This window comes from Agelaius tricolor, unplaced genomic scaffold (assembly GCF_023055355.1).
Source record: "Agelaius tricolor isolate 1412-34295 unplaced genomic scaffold, bAgeTri1.0.p SCAF_38, whole genome shotgun sequence".
NCBI classification, from domain to species: Eukaryota; Metazoa; Chordata; class Aves; order Passeriformes; family Icteridae; genus Agelaius; species Agelaius tricolor.
In genome coordinates this window covers 2,672,122-2,699,290 of record NW_027269298.1, presented here as the reverse complement: position 1 = coordinate 2,699,290, position 27,169 = coordinate 2,672,122, and the positions used below count along the sequence as shown (strand labels likewise).

The 27,169-nt window shown below is 47.5% G+C and overlaps 1 protein-coding gene and 1 non-coding gene across 2 annotated transcripts; one reads left to right on the top strand and one right to left on the bottom strand.

The window, feature by feature from the left end:
• Nucleotides 1–9,972: 9,972 nt before the first annotated feature.
• On the top strand, nt 9,973–10,100 carry LOC139603471 (U6atac minor spliceosomal RNA). Its single transcript, XR_011683685.1, has one exon. It is a non-coding gene; the product is annotated as a U6atac minor spliceosomal RNA (small nuclear RNA).
• A 1,327-nt stretch (nt 10,101–11,427) lies between these two features.
• On the bottom strand, nt 11,428–23,488 carry WDR5 (WD repeat domain 5). The gene is made up of 14 exons (XM_071454217.1): nt 23,251–23,488; nt 21,551–21,741; nt 20,611–20,719; nt 19,293–19,366; nt 18,261–18,350; nt 17,603–17,692; nt 16,771–16,854; nt 15,747–15,802; nt 15,560–15,606; nt 15,324–15,399; nt 14,956–14,989; nt 14,255–14,329; nt 13,911–13,998; nt 11,428–12,554 (listed from the first exon to the last, which is right to left on the bottom strand). The coding sequence occupies exons 2-14, from the start codon at nt 21,629–21,631 to the stop codon at nt 12,454–12,456; spliced, it is 1,005 nt and encodes a 334-aa protein (XP_071310318.1). The 5' UTR covers nt 21,632–21,741; nt 23,251–23,488; the 3' UTR covers nt 11,428–12,453.
• Between the last annotated feature and the right edge of the window lie 3,681 nt (nt 23,489–27,169).

Genomic DNA, 27,169 nt, shown 5'->3' with positions numbered 1-27,169 from the left:
CAGAATCCTTGAAAACAGCCCAGGCACCTCCCAAACCAGAATCCCTTAAAACAGCCCGGGCAGCTCCCAATCCTTGCTTGGAAGCCAGCAGCATCCAGCACCATTTGGCCCTGGTGTGGGGCTGGGATCCCAGTGGGCAGCAGGTTTCCTGCCCAGCCCCAAGCTCTGCATCCCCCGGCCCCAGTGCCATCCCTCCCAGGCTCCTCTCCCTGCCTGAAGCCTCCTCCCCAATTATCCCGGCTGCTGTTTGTTCAGGCCGTGTGGATTTAGCTCTCCAGCCTCATGTGCACTGTGTGTATAGGGAAAGATAGATGGTCGCTGCTTTCCAGTATAAATCACATTCCTTACAACACTCCAAAGTAGCATTTTCAACCTCAGGGTGCTAATAGGATCCAGCAGGAGAAAGAAATGTCAGCTAAGTAGCAGGCGCTGTTTGGAGAGTGCAATGGAGCTGATCCACAGCCCCGGGGCAAAAGGAGCAATCCCAGGGCAAAGGTTAAAGAGTTCAGGAGCACTTCAGCCTACTTAATTGCAACAGGCCTCTTACACGGTGTAAGATGGATGGCTCGGGCCGGCCGAGGGGGGCAGAGCGGGGCCGGCAGCATCGCCCGCCCCGGGAGCGGCCGCAGGGCCGGGAGAGGAGAGGGACGGAGCCGTGGAGGCACCGCGGCTGCTGCTCGCATCTGCCCGACACGCTGCGGGTGGCAGAGCTGCCACGGCTCATCCTGCGGCCATCAGCTCTGCCCCATCCTGATCCTCCGGCCATAAACTCTGCCCCATGCCCATCCTCTGCCCCATCCTCATCCTCCGGCCATCAGCTCTGCCCCATCCCCATCCTGAGGCCCTAAACTCTGCCCCATCCCCATCCTCTGCCCCATCCCCATCCTCCGGCCCTAAACTCTGCCCCATCCCCATCCTCCGGCCATCAGCTCTGCCCCATCCCCATCCTTGTGCCATAAACTCTGCCCCATCCCCATCCTCGGACCATAAACTCTGCCCCATCCCAATTCTCCAAGCCATGAGGTCTCCCCATCCTCATCCTCAGGCCATAAACAGCCCCATCCCAATCCTTCAGCCCTAAACTCTGCCCCATCCCCATCCTGGGGCCCTAGACTCAGCCCTATCCTGATCCTCCAGCCATCAGCTCTGCCCCATCCACATCCTGGGGCCATAAACTCTGCCCCATCCCCATCCTCCGGCCATCAGCTCTGCCCCATCTTCATCCTCTGTCCCTAAACTCTGCCCCATCCACATCCTCCAGCCATAAACTGCCCCATCCCCATCCTTGGGCCATAAACTCTGCCCCATCCCCATCCTGGGGCCCTAAACTCTGCCCCATCCCAGTCCTCGGGCCACAAACTCTGCCCCATCCTGATTCTCCAGCCATCAGCTCTGCCCCATCCCCATCCTTGGGCCCTAAACTCTGCCCCATCCTAATCCTCCAGCCATGAGTCTCGCCATCCTCATCCTCAGGCCATCAGCTCTTCCCCATCCCGATCCTCAGGCCCTAAACTCTGCCCCCTCCCCATCCTTGTGCCATAAATCCTGCCCCATCTCAATCCTCCAGCCATCAGCTCTGCCCCATCTCCATCCTTGGGCCCTAAACTCTCCCCCATCCCAATCCTTGGGCCGTAAACTCTGCCCCATCCCCATTCTTAGGCCATAAACTCTGCCCCATCCCGATCCTCCAGCCATCGGCTCTGCCCCATCCCAAATCCATGGGAATTTATCCTGGAGAGGGCTTTTGCAAAGAGCTCAGCACAGGCAGATCGATAACCAGTAGCCAGAATAATTCCAGCTGCCAAGGAAATGTTTTCTGCTCCCCAGAAAATCATAAGGAACGTTTTAAGGGGAAAGAGGGGGGAATTGGGTACTGCTGCTGCTCTTGTCGTTTTTCTTCTAGGATTTGCTTTCTGATTTCCGTTTATTTTGAATCTTCAGAATCTGAGCATGTTTTATATCAGTCCCAAGGTGTTTCTCTTGGGAAGGTGCCTCAGATAATATTTTTAGTAAAGTTTTGGCTTGTTTTCTGACACACATCTGAGAAATGTCATCAAAAGCTGATGTTTTGCATGGAAAAGGTCTTTTGCATTATTATTTTTTTTTTCATCTGAAGAAAAAAATAGAATAAAACAATTTCTTCCCTTTCTCATCGGGAGGTTTATGCTGTTTCCCTGGTGATAAAGACACGGGGCTGGCTCTCGAGACAGATGTGTTTAATAATTCCCAGCTCTGCCACGCGATGACCTTGGAGACGCACGGGGTGGGATTTTGCTCTTAAAGCTCCTGTTTGGCCTCTTCGGCTGGGGAAAAACGCCTAAAAATCCTGCCCCGTTCTTTTCACCCCGTCCCCCATCCCAGCGCCCACCGCCGGTGCTGGGGATGCTCCATCCGTGCATCCCCGAGCCGGGATGCGGAGCGAGGGTGGCGATTGCCCTCTCGTGGGAAGAGCGGGGCTCAGCCGCGCTCCCGATCCCCGCGGGGGCGTGGGGGGACCCCCGGCCCTGCGCTCCCCTTCCCTGGGATGCTGAGGGTGCCCCCAAAGCCCGGGGAGCATCCCCGTCCTCCCCGCGGGGGCATCGCCGAGACCTTCCTGGGGCACAGCATTCAACACCTTTCATTGAGAGAGGTGTGGTGGATGTGAAAAATTCGTGTTTTATAATTGGCTTTTCGCAAATATTCAAATGAATATTATATGTGTTGTGTTAGAAAGTAATGCTGTATTATTTCTCTTGAGTAGTGTGTTAAATACAGTTTTAGATGTCAAAAATTCGTGTTTTATGATTGGCTTTTCGCAGATACTCAAACGAATGTTATATGTGTTGTGTTAGAAAGTAATGCTGTATTAATTCTCTTAAGCAGTGTGTTAAATATAGTTAGGTTATAAAAAATGTTAAAATAGAAACTGTGCTATGGAGGATATTTTTTTAAAGAAAGGACTGGCAGTGAGATGGCGGCCACAGGACACCTGAATCTTTCAGAGAAAGAGAATTTATTGCCCCATTATCAGGAAAAACGAACTTCTTCCCACCTCGAGGGCACCGTCAGGATTCAGAGGAAGAAGCTGACACTGCCCAGACAGAATCCTGTGTTTGAATGGAATTTGTGCATCATGGGTGAGGTGTATGAATATGCAACAGGCTGTTGTTTTTAAGGGTTAATCCTCTGTTAACGTGGGGCCTTCTTTGGGCTCGTGCTGCCCAGAAAAGGTACCGGATGTCCTTAACTCTTTGTATCTATTGTCTCATATTGTCCTAATTCAAATTGTCCAAATTATTATTACTCTAATTGTATTACTATTTTTATAACCATTTTATTACTACTAAACTTTTAAAATTTTAAAAACAAGTGATTGGCGTTTTTCACAGTGGTGTTCGCAGGAATCCCAGGATGAGGGAAGAGATGAGAATCTTGACTCCATGTTTCAGAAGGCTGATTTATTATTTTATGATATATATTATATTAAAAGAAAATGATAAATTAAAACTATGCTAAAAATAGAAGAAAGGATTTCATCAGAAGGCTGGAAAAGGAAGGGAATGGAATGATAATAAAATCTTGTGACTGATCGGAGAGTCCGAGCCAGTTGGGCTGTGATTGGCCATTAATTAGAAACAACCACATGAGACCAATCCCAGATGCACCTGTTGCATCCCACACCAGCAGATAACCATTGGTTAAATGTCGTTCCTGCGGCCTCTCAGGAGAAAAGACCCCAAGGAAAGGATTCCTCATAATGAAACACGTCCGTGGCAGAGAGGGGCCGGGAGGGTGGGCGTGCAGGAGCAGCCAGGGGGGCACCCCAGCTGCCAGCCCCCACCCCAGGCTCACCCCCAGGCCTGGAGGGCGCTCAGGAGAGGAGCAGGGCAGCGAGGATGCAGGGCAGCAGGAGGGGCCCGGGGGGCGGCCGGGGGGCTCCGGGGGCGGCGTTGCACAGGTCGGTGTCGCAGCAGTGGATGCGCACCCCCGGCAGCTCCTGCTGCTGGCAGTGGCGGGAGGTGGCACAGCCGCTGGTCAGGAGGATGCCCAGGACCACTGCAAAGCAAGCACAGGCAGGGATGTCAGGGGGATGTCACTGCAGGGCACAAAACAGCAGCACGGGGATTCGCTGCTCCTTCCCTGGTGAAAAAAAAAGTGTCACAGACGTGGTTTATGGAAAAGCCTTTCCTTAGGATTTTTAATCCTGAGAAGCTGAGAGGCCTCAGGAACAAAATGTAACCAATGGTAATCTGCTGCTGTGGAATGCAACAAGTGCATCTGGGATTGGGCTCATGTGGTTGTTTCTAATCAGTGGCCAATCACAGTCCGGCTGGCTCAGACTCTCTGGTCAGGCACAAGATTTTATTATCATTCCTTTCTATTCCTTTCAAGGCTTCTGATGAAATCCTTTCTTCTATTTTTTAGTATAGTTTTAATATATCACTTTCTTTTAATATAATATATATCATAAAATAATAAATCAGCCTTCTGAAACATGGAGTCAAGATTCTCATCTCTTCCCTCCTCCCGAGACCCCTGCAAACACCACCACAAGAAGGGACCTTTATTTCCTGACTCCAACATTCACAGATTTCCCAAAGTGACAGTGCCACCTCTCCAATGACACTGGACAAACCAACAGCCCATCGAGTTTCTCCTCCTCCATAAAAGAATGCAAAACAATAAGTTGTTTACAGAAAGTGCGTGAAAAAGTTCATTACAAGAATGTAAACATCAGAAGGTGTGGTGGTGTTCACAGGGGTCCCAGGATGAGGGAAGAGATGAGAATCTTGACTCCATGTTTCAGAAGGCTGATTTATTATTTTATGATATATATTATGTTAAAAGAAAATTATTTACTACAGCTATACTAAAGAATAGAAGAAGAAAGGATTTCCTCAGAAGGCTTGCAAGGAAAGATAAAGGAGGGAATGATAATAAAATCTTGTGCCTGACCAGAGAGTCCGAGACAGCTGGACTGTGATTGGCCATTAATTAAAAACAACCACATGAGCCCAATCCCAGATGCACCTGTTGCATTCCACAGCAGCAGATAACCATTGGTTACATTTTGTTCCTGAGGCCTCTCAGCCTCCTAGGAGAAAGGATCCTAGCAAAAGGATTTTTCACAAAATACGTCCGTGACGAGAAGGCTTAGAACATTTTATAAAATCAGGGTGCCAGGGGAGGGGATGCTGTGACAGCCATCCTGGCACAGGGGACGTGCCCTGCGGGGTGGCTCTGGGGGTGATCGGCAGCTGCAGCAGCCCCGGGGCAGACTCACCACTCTCTGTTTTAATGCAGAACCGGTGCTTGAAGCCCTGGTGGCTCTGGGAGCAGGTGATCACCTCAGGCTTGGAGCACCCCATGTCCACGTTTTTGGTGCCAACCACGATGTTGCAGCCATAGCACTGGAGTCCAGACACTAAACAAGAACCAGAAGGAACACGGCTGGATTTTTTTGTTGTTGTTTTTTGTTTTTTCCAGGGGGGAAAAGGCTTCATCTCGTTCCGAGCCGCTCTCTACCGACGGCTTCGCAGCGCTCCCTGCCTTGCCAAGTCGCATTAACCTCGAGCCAGGAGCTGCCCGTCACTTGTTTACCCGGTGGGCCCGAAAATACAGAAATACAGACTCATCTCCCACTAGAGGTCAGTGTGGAATCAGAGATTAGCCGGAGATTTGAGCTGGGATCAGACTCTGGGAGCTTTGAAACAGCGGGGGTAAGGAGTAGGTGAAACCTCACAACCACAGACACCACCGAGTCAGGGCTCAGTCCGGCTCAGAAACAGCTTTTCCCTTTTGCACCAAATGTCTCCAGTTTAGCTGTGCCTGCTAGAAACAGCTTTTCCCTTTGTCACCAAATGTCTCCAGTTTAGCTGTGCCTGCTTTGGAGCTATTTGCTCCAGAGGCACGGGTTTATCAGCGTGGTTTGGTTTCCCCCCTGCACACAGCCCCGGTGTTATCACAGGGTCTATCAGGAAGGCAAACCTGCTCGGAAGCAGAGGGGAAATCCTCCCTCAGAGCAGCAGAGCCACCGTGGTGCCTGTGACCCTGGGCCAATGGCCTCAGTGTGTCCCCAGGGCTTTGCACACTCAGCTCAGCCCTGCCCTGCAGCCACTGTGTCTGAAAACTGCCACAGAGGGAATTAGGCCATTTCTCAGGTTCCTAAAAAAAAGAAAAAAGCAACCCACAAACCAAAAAGCCTTTAAAGGATATTAATTTACATCATCCACCTCTGCTGTGGAGGGTAAGGCAACCTCTGTTGATTAATCAGGTTGCTGCTATTACCTTTCCTCCCCTCTGAACACCGACCCAGAGCCCTCCTGTGCTCCCACAGGGTTTTTGGGGGCTCAAAATCGGCTCCCACAGGTTTTGAGCATCCTCACACAGCCAGGCACAGCAAGGGGAGTCCCTGCCCTGGCCAAACCAGGGAAGAGGAGCCCAGGGGATCCCAAATCCTGGCACACTGCCCTTTTGTACAAAACACAGTGACACCACATCCATCCTAAAACCACCAGCACGCAGCTGCACGGCTCGGGAGTGCTCCTAAATTCAGCCCGAGGATAAATCCCACCTGGGCAAGTGGGGTTTAGGGAGGATGGAAAAGGGTAAATCCCACCTGGGCAAGTCAGGTTTAGGGAGGATGGAAAAGGACAAATCCCACCTGGGGATATATACTAAAACTATACTAAAAGAATAGAGTATAGGTCGGGTTTAGGGAGGATGGAAAAGGACAAATCCCACCTGAGCAGGTCAGGTTTAGGGAGGATATAAAAGGATAAATCCCACCTGGGTAGGTCGGGTTTAGAAGGATGGAAAAGGACAAATCCCACCTGGGTAGGTCGGGTTTAGGAGGATGGAAAAGGGTAAACCCCACCTGGGTAGGTCGGGTTTAGGGAGGATATAAAAGGATAAATCCCACCTGGGCAGGTCAGGTTTAGGGAGGATGTAAAAGGGTAAATCCCACCTAGGGATATATACTAAAACTATACTAAAAGAATAGAGTATAGGTCGGGTTTAGGGAGGATGTAAAAGGGTAAATCCCACCTGGGCAGGTGGGGTTTAGGGAGGATACAAACCGTGATTCCAGGGCACGGCCACAGCGGGGAGAGCAGCACTCACCCTCTGGCAGGACGAACACCACGGTCAGCAGCGACAGGATCCCATGGGCACCTCGGGCCGTGTGTCTGCAGAGCATGGGGGGCATCTCGGGGGTCCCCCCGAGCTCACAGCCTGAACAGAGCTCTGGGGGAGCGGGCTGACGCCTCCTCTCCTCCCGCTCCTCACCCCGGCCCTCCTGGTCCTCGGTGCCGCCTCCTCACCTGCGAGCCCTGCCCAGGGTGCAGCAGGGATCTGACCCGGCTGCCCAGCCAGCCCCTGGCTCTCAGGCTCCTTCTGTCGATGTTTAATTTCTCCCTGTTCCTCTGGAGAAATTCCCTGACTCTTTCAGTCCACGCACAGACCTGAGTGCGTATGTGCTACCCTCGGTTATTTCTGTCCTATTTCCTCTGTCCACGATCACTTCCCATTAATACCACTGTGCAGCAGCTCTTGGAGAGAAATTCTCCCTAATCAAGATTTAGTTTTAAATCCACTTCGAAATCCTCTAATTCAGTTGGATTAGGCAGAAGGGGTTTGGGGAGATGTATGGTTTTACTTTTTTATTTTTTTCTTTTTTTTCGCCTGTCTCTTTCCTCTCTGAGCTGTCTCATCTTCATGAACGGACCCACCGGCTTTCTGTGACATATTGTGCTATTTAAAGAGGAAAGGAATAATTTTATTAAAGAGAAAGCAGTAAACTAATTTTAAATCCGAGACTTGAGATCCTCTAACAAAGCACAGCTCTGGGGATGGCCCTGGGGTTAAGGGGGAAACCTGACGGAGAGGGAAGAGGGTTTGAATGGAATATTTGTGTTTACACACAAGAAAATAGATGCCTTAAGAAAGCAGGGGGGGGTTAGAGCTGATCTTAGGGCTCGGATCAGCTCTGGAGGGAGCTGGGACTGCCAGGGGCTTGGGGAGGGGACAGGGGACAGCAGAGGGAGGGACTGAGCAGCGATGGCTCTGCAGGGCCAGGGTCACACCCACATGGGACACCACGGATGTCCCCAGCTGCAGGAGCAGGCCCCCAGCCCCCTGAGGGCTCCTCCAGAGCTGTCCCCACAAGCAAAGCCCCAGCTCTCAGCAGAGCTAATGGGACTTGGGGAGATAATGCTTACTAATAAGAGAGCGCGACCGAATGCGTGGGATTAAAAAATTAAAATGACAAAATAAGCTGCTTATGTAGCTCATCCAGCAACTGCCTGCTAGCAGCACCTGAAATCCCCCACCCTGGGCACCCTGGCCCACCAGGCACCTCCTGTGCCAGCCAGGCAGGCTCAGACTAATCTCCAGCAGCATCTTTAGCAGGGATGCTGGTTCATATTTCACCAGGAGGCAGCACAAACTGGCCCAAGGAGGGGCATCTACAGCTCAGGAGGGGCAGTTGGCACCTGGGAGAAGTGCCCAAGAAATGCAGCTCATGGATTTAAATCCCTTAAACCACCCAGGGTGTCTCACTTGCCTCAAAACAATGTGATTGTAACAAATGTCTGAGACAGTAAAGCCTGAAAGCCTGGGGGAGAAGGGATAAAAGGCAGGAAATGGGATTGATTTAAACGCGTGCATAAATCAGAGCATTCAATAAGGACGGGAAACTAACTTTTAATCCCCTAATAAACTCATCAGTTATCTGGAAGGGGCAGCCAGGAGCAGACTGGGCTCTGTGGCAGCGATGCAGCATCCCTGGAAGTGTCCAAGGCCAGGCTTGGAGCAACCTGGGAGAGTGGAAGGTGTCCCTGCCCTTGTCAGGGGTGGGAATGGGGTGAGCTGTAAGGTCCCTTCCACCCCAAGCCGTTCTGTGAGTCTGTGATGCAGCAGCTGTGCACAGCTGGCGGGGCTGCGCAAACCCCTGGGCGCTGCACCTGGATCCGCAGCCTCATCCGGAAAAGCGGCTCCTCCGCTGGTCCTTCCCACCGGGAGCACAGCGGGAAGGTCCGCGAGAGTCGCAGGGGTCGGGGGATGGAGCGATGCCTTGAGGCGGCAGCGGTGGCACCTGCAGCGGGATGCGGGGGGAGTCACCCCGCTGGGAACCGCAGCTCCCCGAGGTGTTGCAGTGATTATTTAGAGAATTGTTCGTCTGGTTTGATTGATTCCCTTGGGATACCGAAGAGAAAAGCCTTAAGAAAAGGGGAAAACCCCACACAACCTTTTCCACTGCTCTCCTATGTGTAACTCGTAACTCGTCAGCAGCGCTGGCGGAACTCGGAGCGATTTATGAGCTCCGGGGCAGCGGGAACGCTTCGGGAACGGGCTCCTTCCTGCACGGCTGCTCCGGCTGCGGGAGATGCCAGCAGCACATCCCGCGGTGCCGCTCACACCCGCGGGACACCCGAGATATTCAGAGAAAGCTGAAACCCGCGGGATACTCGTCGAGAAAGCCCAAACCCACGGGATACTCTTCGAGAAAGCCCAAACCCGCGGGATACCCGGAGGGAAGGCTCAAACACGAGGGATACTCCTCGAGAAAGCTCAAACCCTGCGCAGGTTACGCGGGAAAGCGCAATCCTGGGGTGAGGCTCATCCCCGCGGCATCGCCGCCGGGGGCGGGACTCGAACCTGCGACCTCCGGGCGCGCCCCCCTCCATCAGCGAGGCCAATGCGAAACCACGCCCCGCGCGTCACGGGACAGGCGGAAAAGCTCCGCCTTCTGCACGCTGATTGGCTGGACGTGATGAATATATTAAAAGGTAGTGAAAAGTGCGCGGTTTAGCCATTTTACCGAGATTTTTGTGAGTTTTAGGGTAAATTTGGGCGCAGAGTAAAAGACTTTTTATGGGGAATAGAAAGAAATGTCAAATTGAGAGAGAAAAGAGTACAAAGATGGGCTCACCCTGTTCTGTATAGATAGAGCCTGCTGGAGGTTTATATAGCATCGGGCGCATCCTGGGAGCCGTGTTGTATGAAAGGAGAGAAGGTTAGCACTCCCCTTGATAAGGATGGAAGAGGCCCTAGTGGCCTGTACAACACACATACGGTTAAGGCACTGCCACCTACTTCGTGGCATCTAACCATGTTTTTTCGTATTTCCCCCCCGCCTTGTTTTCTTTCCGGGAGACCCTAAGGAAAGTGCGACAGGCTCTGGTTTAGTCCCCAGCTCGCCTTTTCCCTCCGGTGCGGCAGAGAGGAGCTCACAGCAGTAACTCAGCCTCTCTCAGGGTGCTGTAACACACCCCAGCCAGGCTCAGCCCGTACCTAAAATCAAGTTACACCTCCCCGGCTGCAGCCAGCACACAATCCTCATTTCCAGAGCTGTGCTCGAGCTAATCCTGGCCCTCCAACCACCACAGCCATGCCAGGCTGCACAGAATTAGAGGGAAGTAGAGCTCATGCCAACAGGCCCCAGCATTAATCCCAGGTGGGATATTAAGGATTTAAACACGACCTTTATGAAGAGCAGCTTTACAGCAGATCCTTTACATTAGGGGCTTTTCTATCCCTGTTCATGAGATTTCAGCAGAAAATTCATCTCCCTCCTCCCCAGCTCAGTGTGGCAGCACAGCTGGGCAGGCAGAGCCACTCATACACAGGGACATGAGAAGCACTGTGCCAGGAAATATTTCTGAATCAACATTAAAATGCTTTGCTGGAGTAAAATTCCACCTCCTCCATGCTGTAAAGCAGCACAGCCACATCTTGCATTGAAGAGCTGGACTGGCCTTCAAGAAATAAGGCTGAAAAAAACCCATGAGTTGATCATTTTAGCAGTGACACCAAGTCTAGACACAGTGTCCCTTCCTGGGGGTAATGAAAAACCTCCAAAGGCAGGGATATTATTAATAGCCATTTTAGCAGCCCAACATGAACTCTATTTTTATATTTTAAAAAGAAAACCTATGCCTCATGTCTTGCAGCTCTTTCTCTCCAAGGGTTTCAAAGCAAGGCAGCCTCAGAGCAGCACTCCAGAGGTCTGGGCTGTAATTTGATTTTCTGTTATTACCAAGCACATGAAGTAAATACAAAAAAAAAATGTTTTGCTTCACCAGGAGCAAAACATCCCTTTGCAGCAGAACCCTTTGGGTGCAGTAAAACTTGTGGATCCCTGCATTTGTTATCCAGCACAAGGTAAATCCTGGATCCCTGCCCATCCTGCAGGAATCATTTCCTCCCTCAGCTCAAGCTCTGTGAGGGGTTGTAGCAATGTTGTCTCTGCTGAGGACACCTGCAGCTCAATCCTTTTCCCTTCATTAAATCAATTTGGACTTGTGGTTGCTCCTCTTTTTCTCTCCACGCTGCTGCTCCTCATCCTCCCTCACTGGAGTTTCTACAGAAAACATCTCCCCTTAAAAACGGTTTTTAAGAGAAGCTTCCATGGGCACAGACACATGAGCACACTCTTAACCACAAACATACACATAAAATCCCACCTTTTTATTATGGCACATGGTATTTTGTCTGGATGTGTAAATACCACATGGATATGACAAAAAGGGAAAGAAATACCAATGCTGAGATAGATACAGAGTCATGCCATTTGCAATACAGCTTCATACCATGGATTGCCAAGATACAAAAAGTCTGGGTTTGTTTCTTTTTACATTGAAATAACTTTACAGTGTTCTGTGAGTTGGCTTTAGAACCAGAAGAGGCAAAATAAAATAAAAAAAAGAAAATAAAATATACTGAGAACAACTACAAGCAGGATTCATTTTAATGGTTAACAGAAGAACTGTAACTTTGCTCTAGAACAGCATCTATTAAACACACATAACAAGAGGTAAGCAACTATACAGAAGGGAAGAGATTCCACCACAGGAGTCAAATCAGGGGCAGGAAGAGGGAAATCTGGAACTGCATGGTTTTATTTGGTCACAAAGTTTGAGCTGAGTGTTTTAAAATGAAGCACCCTTAAAAATGCAGTACTCCTATTTAAAACAATACAGAAATTTCCCAAGAGACTAGAAACTACATTCTGGAGAAAAAAAAAATTAAAAAATTAAAAAAAAAAAAATAGACATATTTAAAAAAAATTCCACACATCTCTAGGCCTGTGACTTAACTTACTGGTACAAAGTAGACTGGCAGCTCTTCCTTAAGCAGCAACAGTGCCCAGAAGCAATGCCATCAGAAAATACAGCATCTTTGGGGTGTCCAAGACTTCTGACCCGACATCAGAATCATCCATTTGTCTGCCAAAACATCAGGCAAGAAAAGGAGACACTGCATCTTTTTTTTTTTTTTTTTCCACCACGTTGCCCAGCTCTAGCAAAGATGTTTTCTTTGGGCCAAGACTACCAGAAACCACTTGATCAAATATTCTTCAGGTTTCCTGCCAAACTGGATTTATGGGTGTTTTTATTTTTTAATAATTTTTTTTAAAAACATGTTTTATTGTTTTTGTTTTTCCTGACAGTCTCTAAAGCAATCCTGGAACGTTTAACAGTCACTCTTCCACAGTTTAATCGTTTTGTCGTTTTCTAGCGCCGCTGATGCGATGATGTTTTCTGTTGGGTGACAAGCTGTGGAGATGACAACATCTGAGCAAAAAGAAAAGATAGAAAAATGCAATTATTTCAATCTGGTTCAGAGCAGGCAGTTCTGAACATTAGCAACTGTGTTTTATGAAGTTCTTATTTCCTCGTAGCAGAATTAAATGGGTTATTTGTAAATATCTCACAACTTTTGCTACTCTGTGAAAGGAAATACAAGCAGGAAAGAATTGAGGGCAGTAGGAAAGTGTCTGACAGGTTTCAAAAGGTGTGAACTCTCCAAATTCCAGTTCTATCAGATCATCTCAGACACAGCTGAATCAAAACCCAGCTCAGTTTTTTTGTCATGGAGGGCATTTCCAACATCCCGGGCAGTTCTTAGGTAACATTTCATCTCCAGAGCCTGAAAATGAGAATCTGCTGCCACTGCCTTCCTTACACTGCAAATCACTGGGATCCAGCCCCAAAAATCACTGGGATCCAGCCCCAAAAAATCACTGAGATCCAGCCCCAAAAAATCACTGGGGTCCAGCCCCTAAAAAATCACTGGGGTCCAGCCCCTAAAAAATCACTGGGGTCCAGCCCCTAAAAAATCACTGGGGTCCAGCCCCCAAAAATCACTGGGGTCCAGCCCCCAAAAATCACTGGGGTCCAGCCCTAAAAAATCACTGGGATCCAGCCCTAAAAAATCACTGGGATCCACCCAAAATACACTGGGGTCCAGCCCTAAAAAATCACTGGGATCCAGCCCTAAAAATCACTGGGATCCAGCCCTAAAAAATCACTGGGATCCAGCCCCCAAAAAATCACTGGGATCCAGCCCCCAAAAAATCACTGGGATCCACCCAAAATACACTGGGATCCAGCCCTAAAAAATCACTGGGATCCAGCCCTAAAAATCACTGGGATCCAGCCCTAAAAAAGCACTGAGATCCAGCCCTAAAAAATCACTGGGATCCAGCCCAAAGGAAAGGGCTGAGCATGCTGAGATTTCACATAAACTCTGCTCTTTTACAGGACTCAGACTGAGGTACCCAGCAGGTGACACCTCATGGTTCAAGACATTTCCAGCCCACATCAATCCTCATCCTTGGGAGCTGCAGCTCTGGAAGGTGTTAACAGACCTTTCACAGTCAGTAATTTATGAGACATTTAAATATCCTGACCAGTTCTGTGCTCAAGCAAATCTCTTTTGCAAGTTGATGTCAAAGTTCTTCACAGGTGGGAATAGAACATTTTCAATGCCATAAAAAGGAGCAAAACTCCCAGGGTTCAATTAAGCTTCAGCCAGTCAAGAATTTATGGGTCTGAGAGTAAAAATTGATATAAGATAGAAAATGCTCAGGCTAAGCATTGATGATATGAGGGATATTTTATCAATAAAACCAGAATCCCCTCCCTCACCTGTGTGTCCTTGTAGTTTCTGTACAATCTCTTTTGTCTGAAGGTTCCAGATATAAACCAGGTTGTCTTCTGAGCCAGACACAATCCACTGCAGGGGCAGAGAGAAAACAAAGTTACCTGAATCTTTCTGATCCATATCCAAGTGCTATTCCTCAGTAAACATTTCACTGTTCTCATGTGAAAGGGAGAAGGAGGAAAATTCAGAAAACCTGACAGTGAGCCCACCCAGAGACACAGAAAGCAGCACCCACCAAAGGAGGTTTTCAGCCCCAAAATCCTCTTTTATCTCTGGAGAGGAGCAGTAAAACTGCACACAGGTAATAATAAATAATCAGAACACCAACCTTTCCACCAGTGACAGAGAAATTGGCAAATATGCAGTACTTCTCATTTTTGTGTCCTGTGTAGGTCTTCAGGCACTGGAAGGGAAGAGCCACAGGACATTAATGCAGCTGGGAGAGTTTTCTCAGTCAAGGACAAACTCTCTAGGAAAAAAAGACTAAACACATCAGCCTGTGGTTCTCACCCTGCCAAAAAGGGGGATCTGGAGGATGCAGAGTGCAGCTCCCCTCTAAAATCCAAAACAAGCCCTAAATTTGTCCCATTACAACAGTGAAAGAGATCAAAGGCAATTTATTGTTGATGAAGAGAAAAATGCAGAAATATTACTGTACTTAATGTCTCAGGGCTATGCAGAAGGAAAGTATTTTCATTTTTTTTTCTTTTCAAAGACATTTTTAGTCAGAATCACAGAACAGTTTGAGTTTGAAGGGACCTTTAAAGGTCTGACATGAGCAGGGACACCTTCCACTATCCCAGGGTGCTCCAAGCCCCTCCAACCTGGCCTTGGACACTTCCACTTTCCCTAACAGGAAACTTTCTAACCTGAATCCTCTTTTAGTTTAAAACCATTACCCCTTGTCCTGTTGCAAGAGGCTCTGCTAAAAGTTGATCCTCTCCACTAAAGAGGTACTGTTTAAAAATCACATGTAAAATCCAATTTTCCTAAAAGCTTAGTAAAGTCTACATAAATAGAAAGAATTACCTTTCCTTTGCTGTAGTCCCAAAGTTTAAGAGTGCTGGAAAACAAAACCAAAGATTTTAGTTCTTGGTGGGTTTTTTTTTTTTAAATCTGAAAAGTTCCTAGCAGCTGAAAAATGTTTCTCCATACCAGAGTTCCAAAAGTCTACATGGATCATTTTAACCTGGCTTTGGAATGCAGGGTTAGTTAACCCCAAAATACCAATTTTACTGCCATGCCATTCATATTCTCCTCCACAGAAAACACTATATATGAATCATGTATTATCATTACTAGAGCAGCCAAAAAGCAAATTAAAGCATCATCTGATACTCCAAATTTCAAATATTTCAAATCTGTGTGTTATTCTCCTTTTTTTTTTTCATACTTACTTGTCCAAAGTTGCAGCTAATATGTATTTGCCATTTGGTGAGAATTTCACAAAAGACACAGGAGGGTTATCATCATCTACAGCAAAATGAAAAGCAGTGTTACAAAGTGCACAGCTGTGTTGTCTCACTGACTGACAGAGGGTTTCTTCTGACATTCATTTGTTTTTAACAGTTTCACTAAAACACAGAAAATCTCTGTGAAAAATACAGCCCAGACAAGAAATATTTCTACTTACCAATCAGTGTTTTCAAGCACTGGCCTGATGCTGTATCCCAGATACGACTGTTAAAAACCCACACAAAAAAAATTATTATTGGGCTTGAAGTCTTTTATTACAATTTTAACATTACAAATACAAAGTTTTGGGTTTTTAAAGTATTTTTAAAATGCAAAAGGTTCCAAGAATGATGCAGACAACTTACCAGAGTCCATCATAGCTACTTGACACTATCAGGGATCCATCACGATTAAAATGCACCTGTAATATTATTAATACTAATTATTAGAACTAACAACTAAAAACTAATCATGAATAATTTTATTAATAACTAATAACTTTTTAAAACTAACAACTTTATGTTCAAAAAGATCAAATGTTCAAGTTCCTTATTTTCCATTTCTGACATGGAACACATCAGCAGAATAAAACACGCAGGCAGAACCTGATTATTTTAAGGGCATGGAATAAAACCTCTTTTGTAGCCACTCATATGGTTTAAGGTGAATTTTCTGCTATTTTATGGCAGAAAATATATATTTTTATATATTTTATTCTTTTATAGCTAAAGAATAATTGTTTAGAATTATTACTATTAAAAGACATTTGTAAGTGTGTGCCATGTGTAAAAGAAATATCTTTTACACATGGCAGAACAATATCTTTCTTTAAAAGAAATATCTTTTACACATGGCAGAACAACCATGTTAGAACAGCCACAGTTCAACATATCTGAGGCTCAGATTTTTTTCAGTGATTTTCATTTCAATGACATGAAGAGTTGAACAGCTTCTGGTTTTCCTTAATTCCAATGGATATTGCTGTATTCCAAGCTCATTTCTCCTATGAAATTACTGAGATTTAAAACAGGAGCGTTCTGTGGAACACCTTCAATAACGACTTGGAACAACACAAAACAAAAGAAATACAGATTATTCTTTGAGCATCAAGTGCCACAAACCAGTGTCCCAGAATGACACTCAGGCATGCCTGGCACACCTCTGCACTACCCACATTTACAGCCAGGACCAAAATCCACCCTGATCTTAGAGAAAACACCACTCATGTCATTCCCACTGAGCAATAGCTCCTGGCAACAACCACAGCCCAGCCTGGCTGCTGTGTAAGGGCTTGGTAACAGCACAAAGTCACCCCTGCACAGGGCAGGAGAGGAGCTCTGCTAACAAAACAAACATTTTTGTGATTTTTACTGAGCAGGAGGGACTTACAGCTGAAACTGGGTCAGAGTGAGCAGGCAACGTCTTGAGGCACTTCCCTGTTTTCACATCCCATATCCTCACACTTTCATCAAACTGCAGAGGCAAGAGAGGCACCAGGGGGTTTAGTCAAGCACCTGACTGAGGCACAGCCTGGCTACAGCATCAACCTCAGCCCAGCTGGGTCAGAAAGGCCAGGACACACCCAACAGGGTGGGAACAGCTCCCTGAATTCCTTGTGTCCATGTCCCCACAGGGGAATGGACCATGGGAGTGTTCACCATAACAGATTCCAGCATTAAATCACATTTACATTCCCATTCCACTCCCACCCATGTAGGACACTGAGGATGGATTAAGGGCTTTTCTCCAAGCAAACACAGCAGGGGCAATGCACAGCTCACCTGACCACAAGCTGTGTTTGTGAGGGAAAACACAATTAAAATGGGCTGTGTGATTTGTATTCTTTTATTTAATATTGTTTTCAAACCATGATCTGACCCAATCTGCAGAGGGAGAGGTGATTAGAAGTCATCCTTTAGGTAAGTCAGAATCCAGGTGATTAGAAACCATAAATTGTACTAGAAATTCTGTATTCACTAATTATAAATTGTACTACATCAATCCTGCCAGCAGAAATCTGTGCCATTCTAATCATAAATTAGTGTGCTACACTAATCATAATAATCTGTTAAGAAAATAAAGCTGTAGTTGTAACTATGATTTAATACCATCATCATTCTGCCAAGGATCCCTAAAGAACCTGTCTGTCCCTTTAGTGACAAGTGACAGAGTGTGCAGTACTTGCTTCCCACAAAGGAAAAAAAAATTAAAAACCACTCACTGAGCCAGAAACGATGAGGTTTGACTGAGGGTTGAAATTGCAGCAGAAAACATAGTTACTGTGCCCTTTCAATGTCTTTAAGCACTTACCCTGAAATAAAATTCAGCAGAGTTAAATACACAGCATCACCCAGCACCATAAAAGCACCCAGAGAGAGCACATTAAGGTTAATGACTGTGCAGCACAGAAAGAAACATCTCTAACCCCAGATTTAGATGGGCAGAGGGCCAGCTACAACAAAACAGGACAGAAAAAAATATATAAAACAATCATAATGATTGCAGATGAGGTGCAAACTCTTTATGCAGCTCAGGGGGATCCAAACCTTTTAATATTTCTAATCAAAACTCAACCAAATTATCCAGTTCTCTCTGTCACGAGAGAATGGGGGGGAAAAAGCAGAAATAAGAAGTTACAAAAAGGTTTCATCTGAGAGGATTTTGCTGTGGTTCTATCTCCATCATCAGGCTTTAGTGCTCTCTCAGAGCATAACAGGCTCCTCGTGGTACCCACAAGCATCCCACTCTTTCCAAGAGCAGACAGCACAATCCATTCATCCTCACAGCCCATCCAGCAGCTTGTGACAAGCAGGAACACAAGTGAAGAAGCCAATCTTGGAGAAAAATGAAGGTAAATAAATAATAACTCCTGCCCTTACCGAGCTTACATCCCATATTTTGAGAGTTTTGTCATCAGAGGCAGAGACAAGGAGGTTGGAATCTGATGACCAAGCAACATCAGAGATCCCCTAAAACAAAGGAAAACAATTCTCTTCTCAGCTCTGTTTGTTTAGCCACACAGAAAAGTGGAAAACACAGACTGCAGATTACATTCCCAGCTGAAGCTTGAATGAAAATTCAGCACTGAGAGTCAGGAATTCAGTGACTTTGCTGGGTTAAGAGCTCCTCTGGCACAAGTTAATTTTAAGATGAGCCACCTACTCTGAGAACATCAGTAGCTCCCTCACACAGTTCTTACTGTGGCCACCAAAACCCTTTATTGGAATTCTTAAATAGAATGCTCATAAATTAATCTGAGTAAATGGCTTTTCTTCATGACAAATGGCTGCTGTTTACAGTCCAAGTCCCCAGAGGCTGGAGAAGATTCCAGTGGTTTTTCTTTTGATAAATCTTCATTTTTGCTCATGAAACTTCAGCATGTAAAAACTTAAAAAAAAAAAAAAAAGGAAAACCGAAGAGCTTGGAAGTTTTGTGTTTTCTTAAGAACTTTGCAGAATGAGTAAGTGTTGTGTTTATGTAGGCAAAGCCACAAGAAAAATTCAATCTCCTTAAAAGGCAAGTGTTTTGTTCCTTATACAAAGGAGAGATGGAACAGGACACAGTGTTGGAATTCACAGGGATTTTCACCCAGGAATGCTCTGTTCTGTGTCTGAGGTGGCTTCTCCTGCAATTCAGGGACACAAGAAGCTGGCTGGGCACTGGGAATGCAGCCTGCACTCCCCACCCATATTTCCAACCTGCCCCAATATTAATCCAGTAATTCCAGGACTATATAAACAAAAAAACTACCAAGCAAGACTGAAGAACAAACCTTCTACATAGGCAGAACTGAGCAAGAATGGAAATTCTTGGTTATAGGTAGAACTAACCAAGAATGGAAATTTCTGAATGAGGAAAAGAAAGCAAAATTCTTCCCAGGTAAATTCCCACAGTAATCACCTGATACTTACCAGCTTATGACCAGATATTGTTTTTTCAAACTTGCCATCATAGGCTCCCCAAATTTTAATGAGTTTGTCAGCAGCTGGAAAAGAATGTGCCAGTTCAGAGGTTAATTAACAGCACTAGCAGAGCTGTCCCCTGCAGATGAAAGGAAATAAGTTAACTGTGACTCTGGGCAGTTCTGCCTCCCCAGGCAGACCTCAGGGAAGAAGGTGATTTTGAGTTGGTGAAGAACAGCTTCCTACTCAGCACTCTGCAGCAGCTGAGGTTACATAAGCTGCCTGGAATGCAGAGACACTCCAGCAGCTTTAGTTTCTCTCCTGACAACTTGGGTTTCTACTTTTGTTTTAGATTGCCAGTGGTAAAAGTAGTGCTGGTTCACGGGAATGCTTGAAAGGCTTGTGCCCCAAAAAGAACAATAATTACACCACAAGCTGGACTGAATGGATGCCTGCAGAAACCCAAACATATTATCCATGGTAACTTGCAAAGCAAGCCAGAGAAAAAAGTTGCTATTTGCCAGATATAGAGTTTGGCAAACATTTTCAGGGGGAAGGGGAGGGGACTCTGATGGGGACACTGTAAGAATGATTTATATGGCACAGTGCACTGGTTTTATTGAGGTTGTTTGCAGTTAAGTCAAAGCCCCAAGGCATTCCCATGTCTGGAAGATGTTCCAGTGACCCTCACTGTCATATTCAACATTTCCAACTGCCCTTTCCTCACACATGGATTCTCTCTGGATCACTGACAGTCACAGAAGCACACTTTCAGGGCAAAGCTGTCAAGCAGTGCTGAACACCAAAGAAACCCTCAGGAAATACCAAAGCTGACAGAAAGGAGACTTGTTCTATCACTTAAGAGAGCAAGCAGTGAAACACTATTTATAACAACCTTCTGCACTTCACTGGGGCAATCAGAGCCTCTGACTGCCAAGCACCACAGGCACACAGGACAGAGCATGTGCATCCAACTCTGCAGCACCTTCTTTATTTCCCACAGGAAAGCTTTGCCTGCAGATACTGTGCACAAAATTTAATTTTAAATGTTCACATCTAGTGATACAGAAAAGCACAAGGGTTTCCTCTGCACAGTGCTGGTTTTGGCCATTTGCTCAGTCAGGAAAGCTGAACTGGTGTGGGCTGTCCTGGTAATGCAAGGACCCAGTGCTCAAAGTAACAGAACTTCAATCAAATAATCTTAAAGAGTGACAGCTTTGGTATCACTCTTTCAAGAAAAACCATGTCATGACATGGCATCCCTGATGGAGGCTCAGACAAGGGCAACATTTGTGTTTGAAATGAGACAAAAGCAAGCAATACTTACAGGAGCTGGCAAGCCACTCTCCATTGGGACTAAACTTGACTGATGACACTGCCTTTGTGTGTCCTGCTAACGTGAACTTGAGAGCATAGTTTGGCTTTACTGGGGCAGGCTGTAAGAAAAATATCCATGAATGAGTTAAATTCCAAATTGAGTATCTCAGTGAGCAGCTCTGATCAGCACAGGGGAATGGACCATGTGGATGAATGTTCACCATAACAGATTCCAGCATTAAATCACATTTACATTCCCATTCAGAAAAAATTCAGAAAAAACCAAACACCCTTTCAGTCAGGGCCTCACTGTTCCAAGCACAACACCAAATCACCCCTGAGGTAAATTCCATCCAAGCCAGTAACAAACAAGTGAGAATAATCCAACAGCCCAACCACAAAGTGCCTGGCACTTCCAAGTGACACTCTTGGTATTGATGTGTGCAGTGCTTTCAAGTGTTTGCATCTTCACCCTGATCATGAATTAAACCACAGGCAAATTCCTCCATGCCCCTAAAATCCCACTTTTACCTTCTGAAAAGGCTTCATGGTTAGACAATAACATCTCCCTTGAGCATCTCCAGGCTTCAAAGAACCTGAATAACTGTTTCCCCACTGCACAACTAGAGGTTCACCAATTGTCCAGCCACCTCCAGGCATTCCAAGGATACAAACAAACAGCCTTTGTCATGATCAAAATGACAAGAAGCATTTCCCTAGTCAGAACTTCCCCAGAACTTATAAAAGAACACTTAGCACTACAGCAGAGCTGCACTCCATCCACTTTTCCCATAAAATCCTCAGCATGAGACAACAGCAGAAGCAGCCACATAGAAAAGATCTTAATTTACAGGAGAATTCAAATCCCTGATTCTGGTCTGGCTGCTGAGTGTTCAGGTAATTCCAGGTGTTCTTACAGGGATATTTTTTGGGGGCCCACACACACACACCTTGCTCTGATTGGTCGAGGAGGAAGGAGTAGATTGTGTTTTGGTGGATTCTGCATCTGGCTTCTTTTCTTCTGTTGCCATGGTTCTGGAGCTGGCAAATGAGACTTATGGGTGCTTGAAGGGGAGAATGAATGTGCTGCTTCAAAAGGCAGCTCTTGCCACTGAGAGGAGAACCACGCTGAAAGGAAAACCTGCAAGAAAAACAAAATACTCTCATTAGCTGTCAAAAAGATTCTCAGCATGCAAAAGAGTGAGATTGGTCAAAGTGCAGGTTGCCAGAAACCAGCATGAAAACCTCTATTTATTATCTGTTGAGCAACACAGCAGTATTTTAGGCCTTCAGACCTACTTATGTGCAAGACCAAGAACTCAAGCCACAGCCTTTGATCACTCCTTGGAAAGCTTTTTCCAAACAGAAGTACAGCACAATAGCTTTGAGGTGTGGCAGGGTTTTCATGTTACAGATCCCAAAGCACTTGTAACAAGTACTTAGCACAGGGTAAATACAGGAGTTTGTATGGAAGATGGAAAGAACAATCCAAGGCGTTTCTATTTTAAATTATTGAAGTAGAGAATATGAGATGATGATGAACACAAAAAAAAAAACCTGGCATTTGCAAGACCTGACTACATTCCTTTCACCTCAGAATGTGAATATTTTGGTGTCACATTTCCCTGCTGAAAGGTCTGAGCACCAAACCACCCCGTTCTCCACCCGAGACTCCCCCGTGACTGGCAGCAGCCTTGGATCAGCCTCTCCAGCCTCGCTTTCTGTAACAAGACCTGATGGAGTGCAGTGCCAGGATTCCGTAATCGGGGCTGATGCTGCAGAGCGAACAAATCTCCACTGCAGCTCAGCCCCATTTCAGCTCGGGAACAGAATCACCCCCGGCTCACACTGTCAGGATTTGCCTGCTAAGTGCATTTGCCACCTCGCAGCTCCTTTTGCTGCTGGCAGCACATTGGGGAACGAGAGCGTTCGCTCCCAGGATCCACTGGCATTCCAAGCATCTCCTTCCCGAGATAACCAGTTGCCTGCCGGCTGTGCTGGGTGTGGGGAGATCCCAGAATCCCAGACTGAGCCAGGCTGGAAGGGAGCAGCAGCAGCAGGCTCATCCCAGAGCACATGGCACAGCACTGCACCCTGACCAGCTCCGCTCAGGGACACTCCCCGGCCAATCTGAGGGCCACGAGAACAAATTCAACTTTCCCAACGCACATCCCCAGTCCTTTTCATCTGGAACTCATCTCGCAACTCGGCAGCTGCCAAACCCAAACCACCGCAGCATCGCTGCCGGGCCCGCCTGGGCTCCATGCCCGGGGGGCGCATCCCCTCCGCGCGGTACCGATAACACCGAGCCCCCCTGCCCCGAGCGGCCCTTCCCTCGCTCTGGAATGCTCGGGGATGTGGGGGGGCTCCCCGAAAATGTGGGGAGGGGGTGAGGGGAAGGTGAGGGTGGGGGGGGGTGAGGGGGGGGGGTCGGGCAGGGCGCGCGCGGAGGGGCCCGGGGTGGGAGGGGGGGGGGGAGCGGGCGGGCTCCGCGCGCGCTGCCTGAGGGGAGGCGGCGGCGCGCGCGGGCAACGGCGGAGCGGGAGGAGAGCCCCGGGCGGTGCGGGAGACGAGGAGGAGCAGACGGGAGAGGAAAGGAAAGGAGAGGAGCCGCCGCCGCCTCGCCCCTCTGGTTCTTTCGGTGACTTACCGGGGGATGGGGAAAAGGGGAAAAGGGGGGCGGCCGCCGCCTCCTCCGCGGCGAGGGAGGAGCGCGGCCGCGGGAGGGGAGGGGGGGACGCGGCGGCGGCGGCGGCAGCAGCGGCGGGTCCGGGTCCGCCAGGCGGGGAATGGGGCCCGGCGCCTGCGCGGAGCGGGCCGGAGGCCGCACAATGCCGCTCTCTCCCGGGAGCGCTACGGCGCGGCCCGAGAGCCAAAAGAGCGGCGCGAGTGCGCGCACGGGCGGAGCCCATCCCCGTGGCGTCCTGCCCGCCCCTTCCCTCCCCTCCTTTTCCTTCCCCTCCTTCTTTTCCCTCCCTTTGCTGTTTTCTCTCTTTTCCCTCCTCTCGTTGCTTGCTCTCCTTCCCTCCCAGCGCCCGCTGCCGTTGCCCGCTCGCTGAGGGGAGCGCCCTGCCCGTGCGGGCCGCATCCTTGCCGGGGTGGCATTCCCGTGTGGGGATGTCCCGGGATGTACACACCGGCATCGGTGGCCACGGCGCTGCTCCCGCCGCCCCGGGGCCGTTGAGCTCGGCTGGAGGGGGTTAGGTGTCGTTGGGGTGCGACCGTAGCTGACCCCGTTGGATGTACAGCGATAAAAGCGGCTGTGAGAAGGGCAGGCCCATTCACACGGCAGTAATGGCTATAATAATGGCTGTATAATGGCTGTAATATCCATAATAAAGTCTGTAAAGGGGGGGGTCGGGATCTTCTCCCCGGCAGGGAGTGGGGAGTCATCCTCACTGTGCTACTGGAGGTTCAGGCTGGACAGCAGTGGGAATTTCTTCATGGAAAGTGGAGCTAAACGTTGGATCGGGCAAACATTGAAGACTGGAGGTGCCCAGGGAGGTGGCAGAGTCCCCATCCCCAGGGGTGTCCAAGGAGTGACTGGACGTGGCACTCAGTGCCATGATTTAATTGACAAAGCGATGATCAATCAAAGGTTGGACTCGACCACTCTGGAGGTCTTTCCCAACCCAAGTGATGATGTGACTAAATGCTGATGTTAAATTTACTACTTGACAAAGTGATTTAATTGACAAAGTGATGATCAATCAAAGGTTGGACTCGATCATCCCGGAGGTCTTTCCCAACCCAAGTGATTCTGTGACTCTAAATGCTGATGTTTGAGCCATTTTTAACACCGAGAGGGTATCTGAGGCAAGGTGGTTTTCTCAGTATATCGTCACACAAAAAGCCCTGACTCAGAATAAGTGTTTAATTCATTAAGGCCAAAGAGCCCAGTTACAGTTAAACATGTGTTTAAGCACTTCTCTGGAGAGCAGTGGGTTATTTCTGAACCCACACGTTGCAGTCTGCTTTCACTTAGGAGGGAAGCAAAGGAGACGTGTGTCATTCACTGGCCCTTTAACACAGGAAGAGTTTTGGCTTCCAAAAATTCTAGTGGCAGTTGAGAAAGGAAAAGATGAAAAAAAAAACCTCTGGTGTAGTGAAGCCAAGGCCCTTCTCCTCCAGCCTGGAATCCTGCAGCAGAAATCTGGAGAATTAGCCCTGCCCTCTAAACTCAGGGAGGTAAAACAACACAGAAGAGCTGCACAGTCCCCTGAACAATATTAGGGAACAAATGCAGTTAAATCCCTGGTGCTGATTCTTCCAGATGGCTTTGGCTTAATGTTTTCAGTCTTTTAAACAATATGAAATAAAATGGGAGAATGCAAATCAGCAGTATAATGCTATTTATAGAATTCCTTGTGGCAGGGTGTTTTTTGTTTCTTTCATGTTGGAGATAAGTTTGTATTTTGCTTCTCAGTGCCTCCTTTGGGAATTTTTGCCTGATATTTTTCTATTTATGTAGAAAATACATATAATATGTTTATATATGTGTAGAAAACACATATATGTGCATGTATAAAAATTCTTATCTGCTCTGAATAGTACCTCTCTGGAACCTGAAAAATGTAGCCTTGACTACAAATTAAGTGTAATTCTAAACAACCCCTTAGCCTCCAAGTGTCCTGGATGGTTTTTTAAACTAGTTTAAAGTATGAGAAATTCCATTTGGCCAAGTACCTGATTCCGTGTCAGGCAGGGTTTTTGATAGCATGGAGCTTTCAGAAACAGCATGAGCAGGGGCATTTCTTTGGGACTGCAGAACATCCGCAGGGCTCTGCACAGACAGAAATTTGGATTCAATTTCACTTGATGGTTACGAATCATCTGTGTGGGTCTTTCTTGCTCCCCTGGCCAGGCTTCCACAGCTGGGATCAGCAGGATGTGACATCTGTCCAAACTCTGGAAAAGCGTGGGGCTTGGCAGGCTTCTCCCTCACCAAATCTTTCATTCCCTTTGCTTGCAAACAGCCTGAACCTGGGCATGTGCCAAGTGCACTGGAAAAGACACCTGTCCAAGGTGTTTGTGGGAGAGCAGCTTCCCATGGTGGTGAAAGGGAGAGGAAAATGGCTCAGATTGGAAGGAAGTGGCTGCTCCCAGTGTTACTGGGCTCCCTTTGGGTGGTTTCCAGGGTGCCAGGAGCTGAGGCCGTGGCTCCTGCTGTGACCAATGTGGGTGATTTTGCCCCAGGTTGCACTGAGGCCAGAGCTAACCCAGAGCTGATCCAAGGACGTTATTGTTTGTGGAAAAGCTCCCAGGAACTTCACTACAGCCTGGACCTGTTCTTTAGACCTGCCTGCTGCAAACCAGCTCGTGCTTAGGTTTGTAGTGGTGAGTAATCACACAAGCTGTGTGAGCCCATGTTTATGTTTTGGCACAATTAGCAATCTCAGCTTGCATTTTTATTTGCTTGGGCCCCTCAGCAGACAGAGGAAGTGCAGAACAGACTCACTGTGTGTTACACTCTGCTCCAGAAACAGGGAGGAAGAACTCAGGAGAGACCTGCTGCATCCTTTAGGCTTCTAAAGAGCAGCTGATCCCTGACACAGAGCTGTTTCTGGGTGGTTCCTGACATTCTGCTCTGCTTTTTTCTTTCCCCTAAATCCCAGATACATCACATTCATATGTTTCTTCTGGGATTTAAAAACAAACACTGAACCTTTTCCAGGATGATATTTCTACCTCCCCCACTACACTCTAAGCCTTGCTTGCATCATTGCCAACATTTGTTCATTTAAAGCTAGGAAATCTTAGCCCAGTGAAGAGCAGGTAGGATTGGAATCTTCCTGCCTTGGGAGGGATGTGTACAAACACTTAATCCAGGCATGAGGGGCCTGGAAGAAGTTGAAGAACTCATTTCAGTGTAAGATCATTGAACACTGCATGTATCAAACCCTTGTTAGTAAAGACCTGGTAAGAAACATGATTTTGAAGAGGTTGGGAGTCCTGCAATGTGCTATTCATTCAGCACAAATCCCCCCCAGTGGCAGCCCCAGCCAAGTTCATGCACAGAGGCTGCTGATTTGAGAGCCCAGGCTCTCTGAGTCACACAGGCTCTGGCTGCCAGACGTGATGACAGCCTGCCTCTCCCAGGCACTTCAACTGGAGCAGCAGGTTCTCAGCACTTGTGTCAGTCGGGAGCTTTGTTCTTTGGCTGCAGCCACAGCGAGGGGACAGTTCAATGCTATCCACTCACACCCCTGAAATAGTTTTAGTGAAATCTATTTATTACTCATTGTCGTTTACAGATCAAGATGTTTGAAGGTGTTACTGTTAGAGGATCTCTCTGCCATTCTCTGCAGTCTTTGTGAGGGGGCAGGAGGAAAAGTAAGGAAGCACAGAGGAATCCTTTAGGGAACATTTAGACACATGTTCCAGTGTCTGTTGGTTTAAACTGCCAGCTCAGTAACACACACCATTCACAGCCTTGCTCACCTGTGCAAACACTGTGTTCACAGCAGGTGCTGGGTCTCCACATCACACTGAACATCCAACAAAACCATTCAGGTGCAGGTAATTTCCAAAGGAACATTTTTAACTATGGCCAAAGATATGTAGCTATG

Bases quoted from the DNA above. Each gene is read 5' to 3' on its own strand.
- WDR5 (XM_071454217.1), bottom strand. From the start codon at position 21,631: ATGGCAACAGAAGAAAAGAAGCCAGATGCAGAATCCACCAAAACACAA. The intron at 19,367-20,610 runs GTAAGTATTGCT...ATTCTTTTCCAG, and splicing joins AGAGTGGCTTGCCAGCTCCT to CTGCTGACAAACTCATTAAA. The intron at 14,330-14,955 runs GTAATTCTTTCT...CTTCCCTTCCAG, and splicing joins GGGACTACAGCAAAGGAAAG to TGCCTGAAGACCTACACAGG.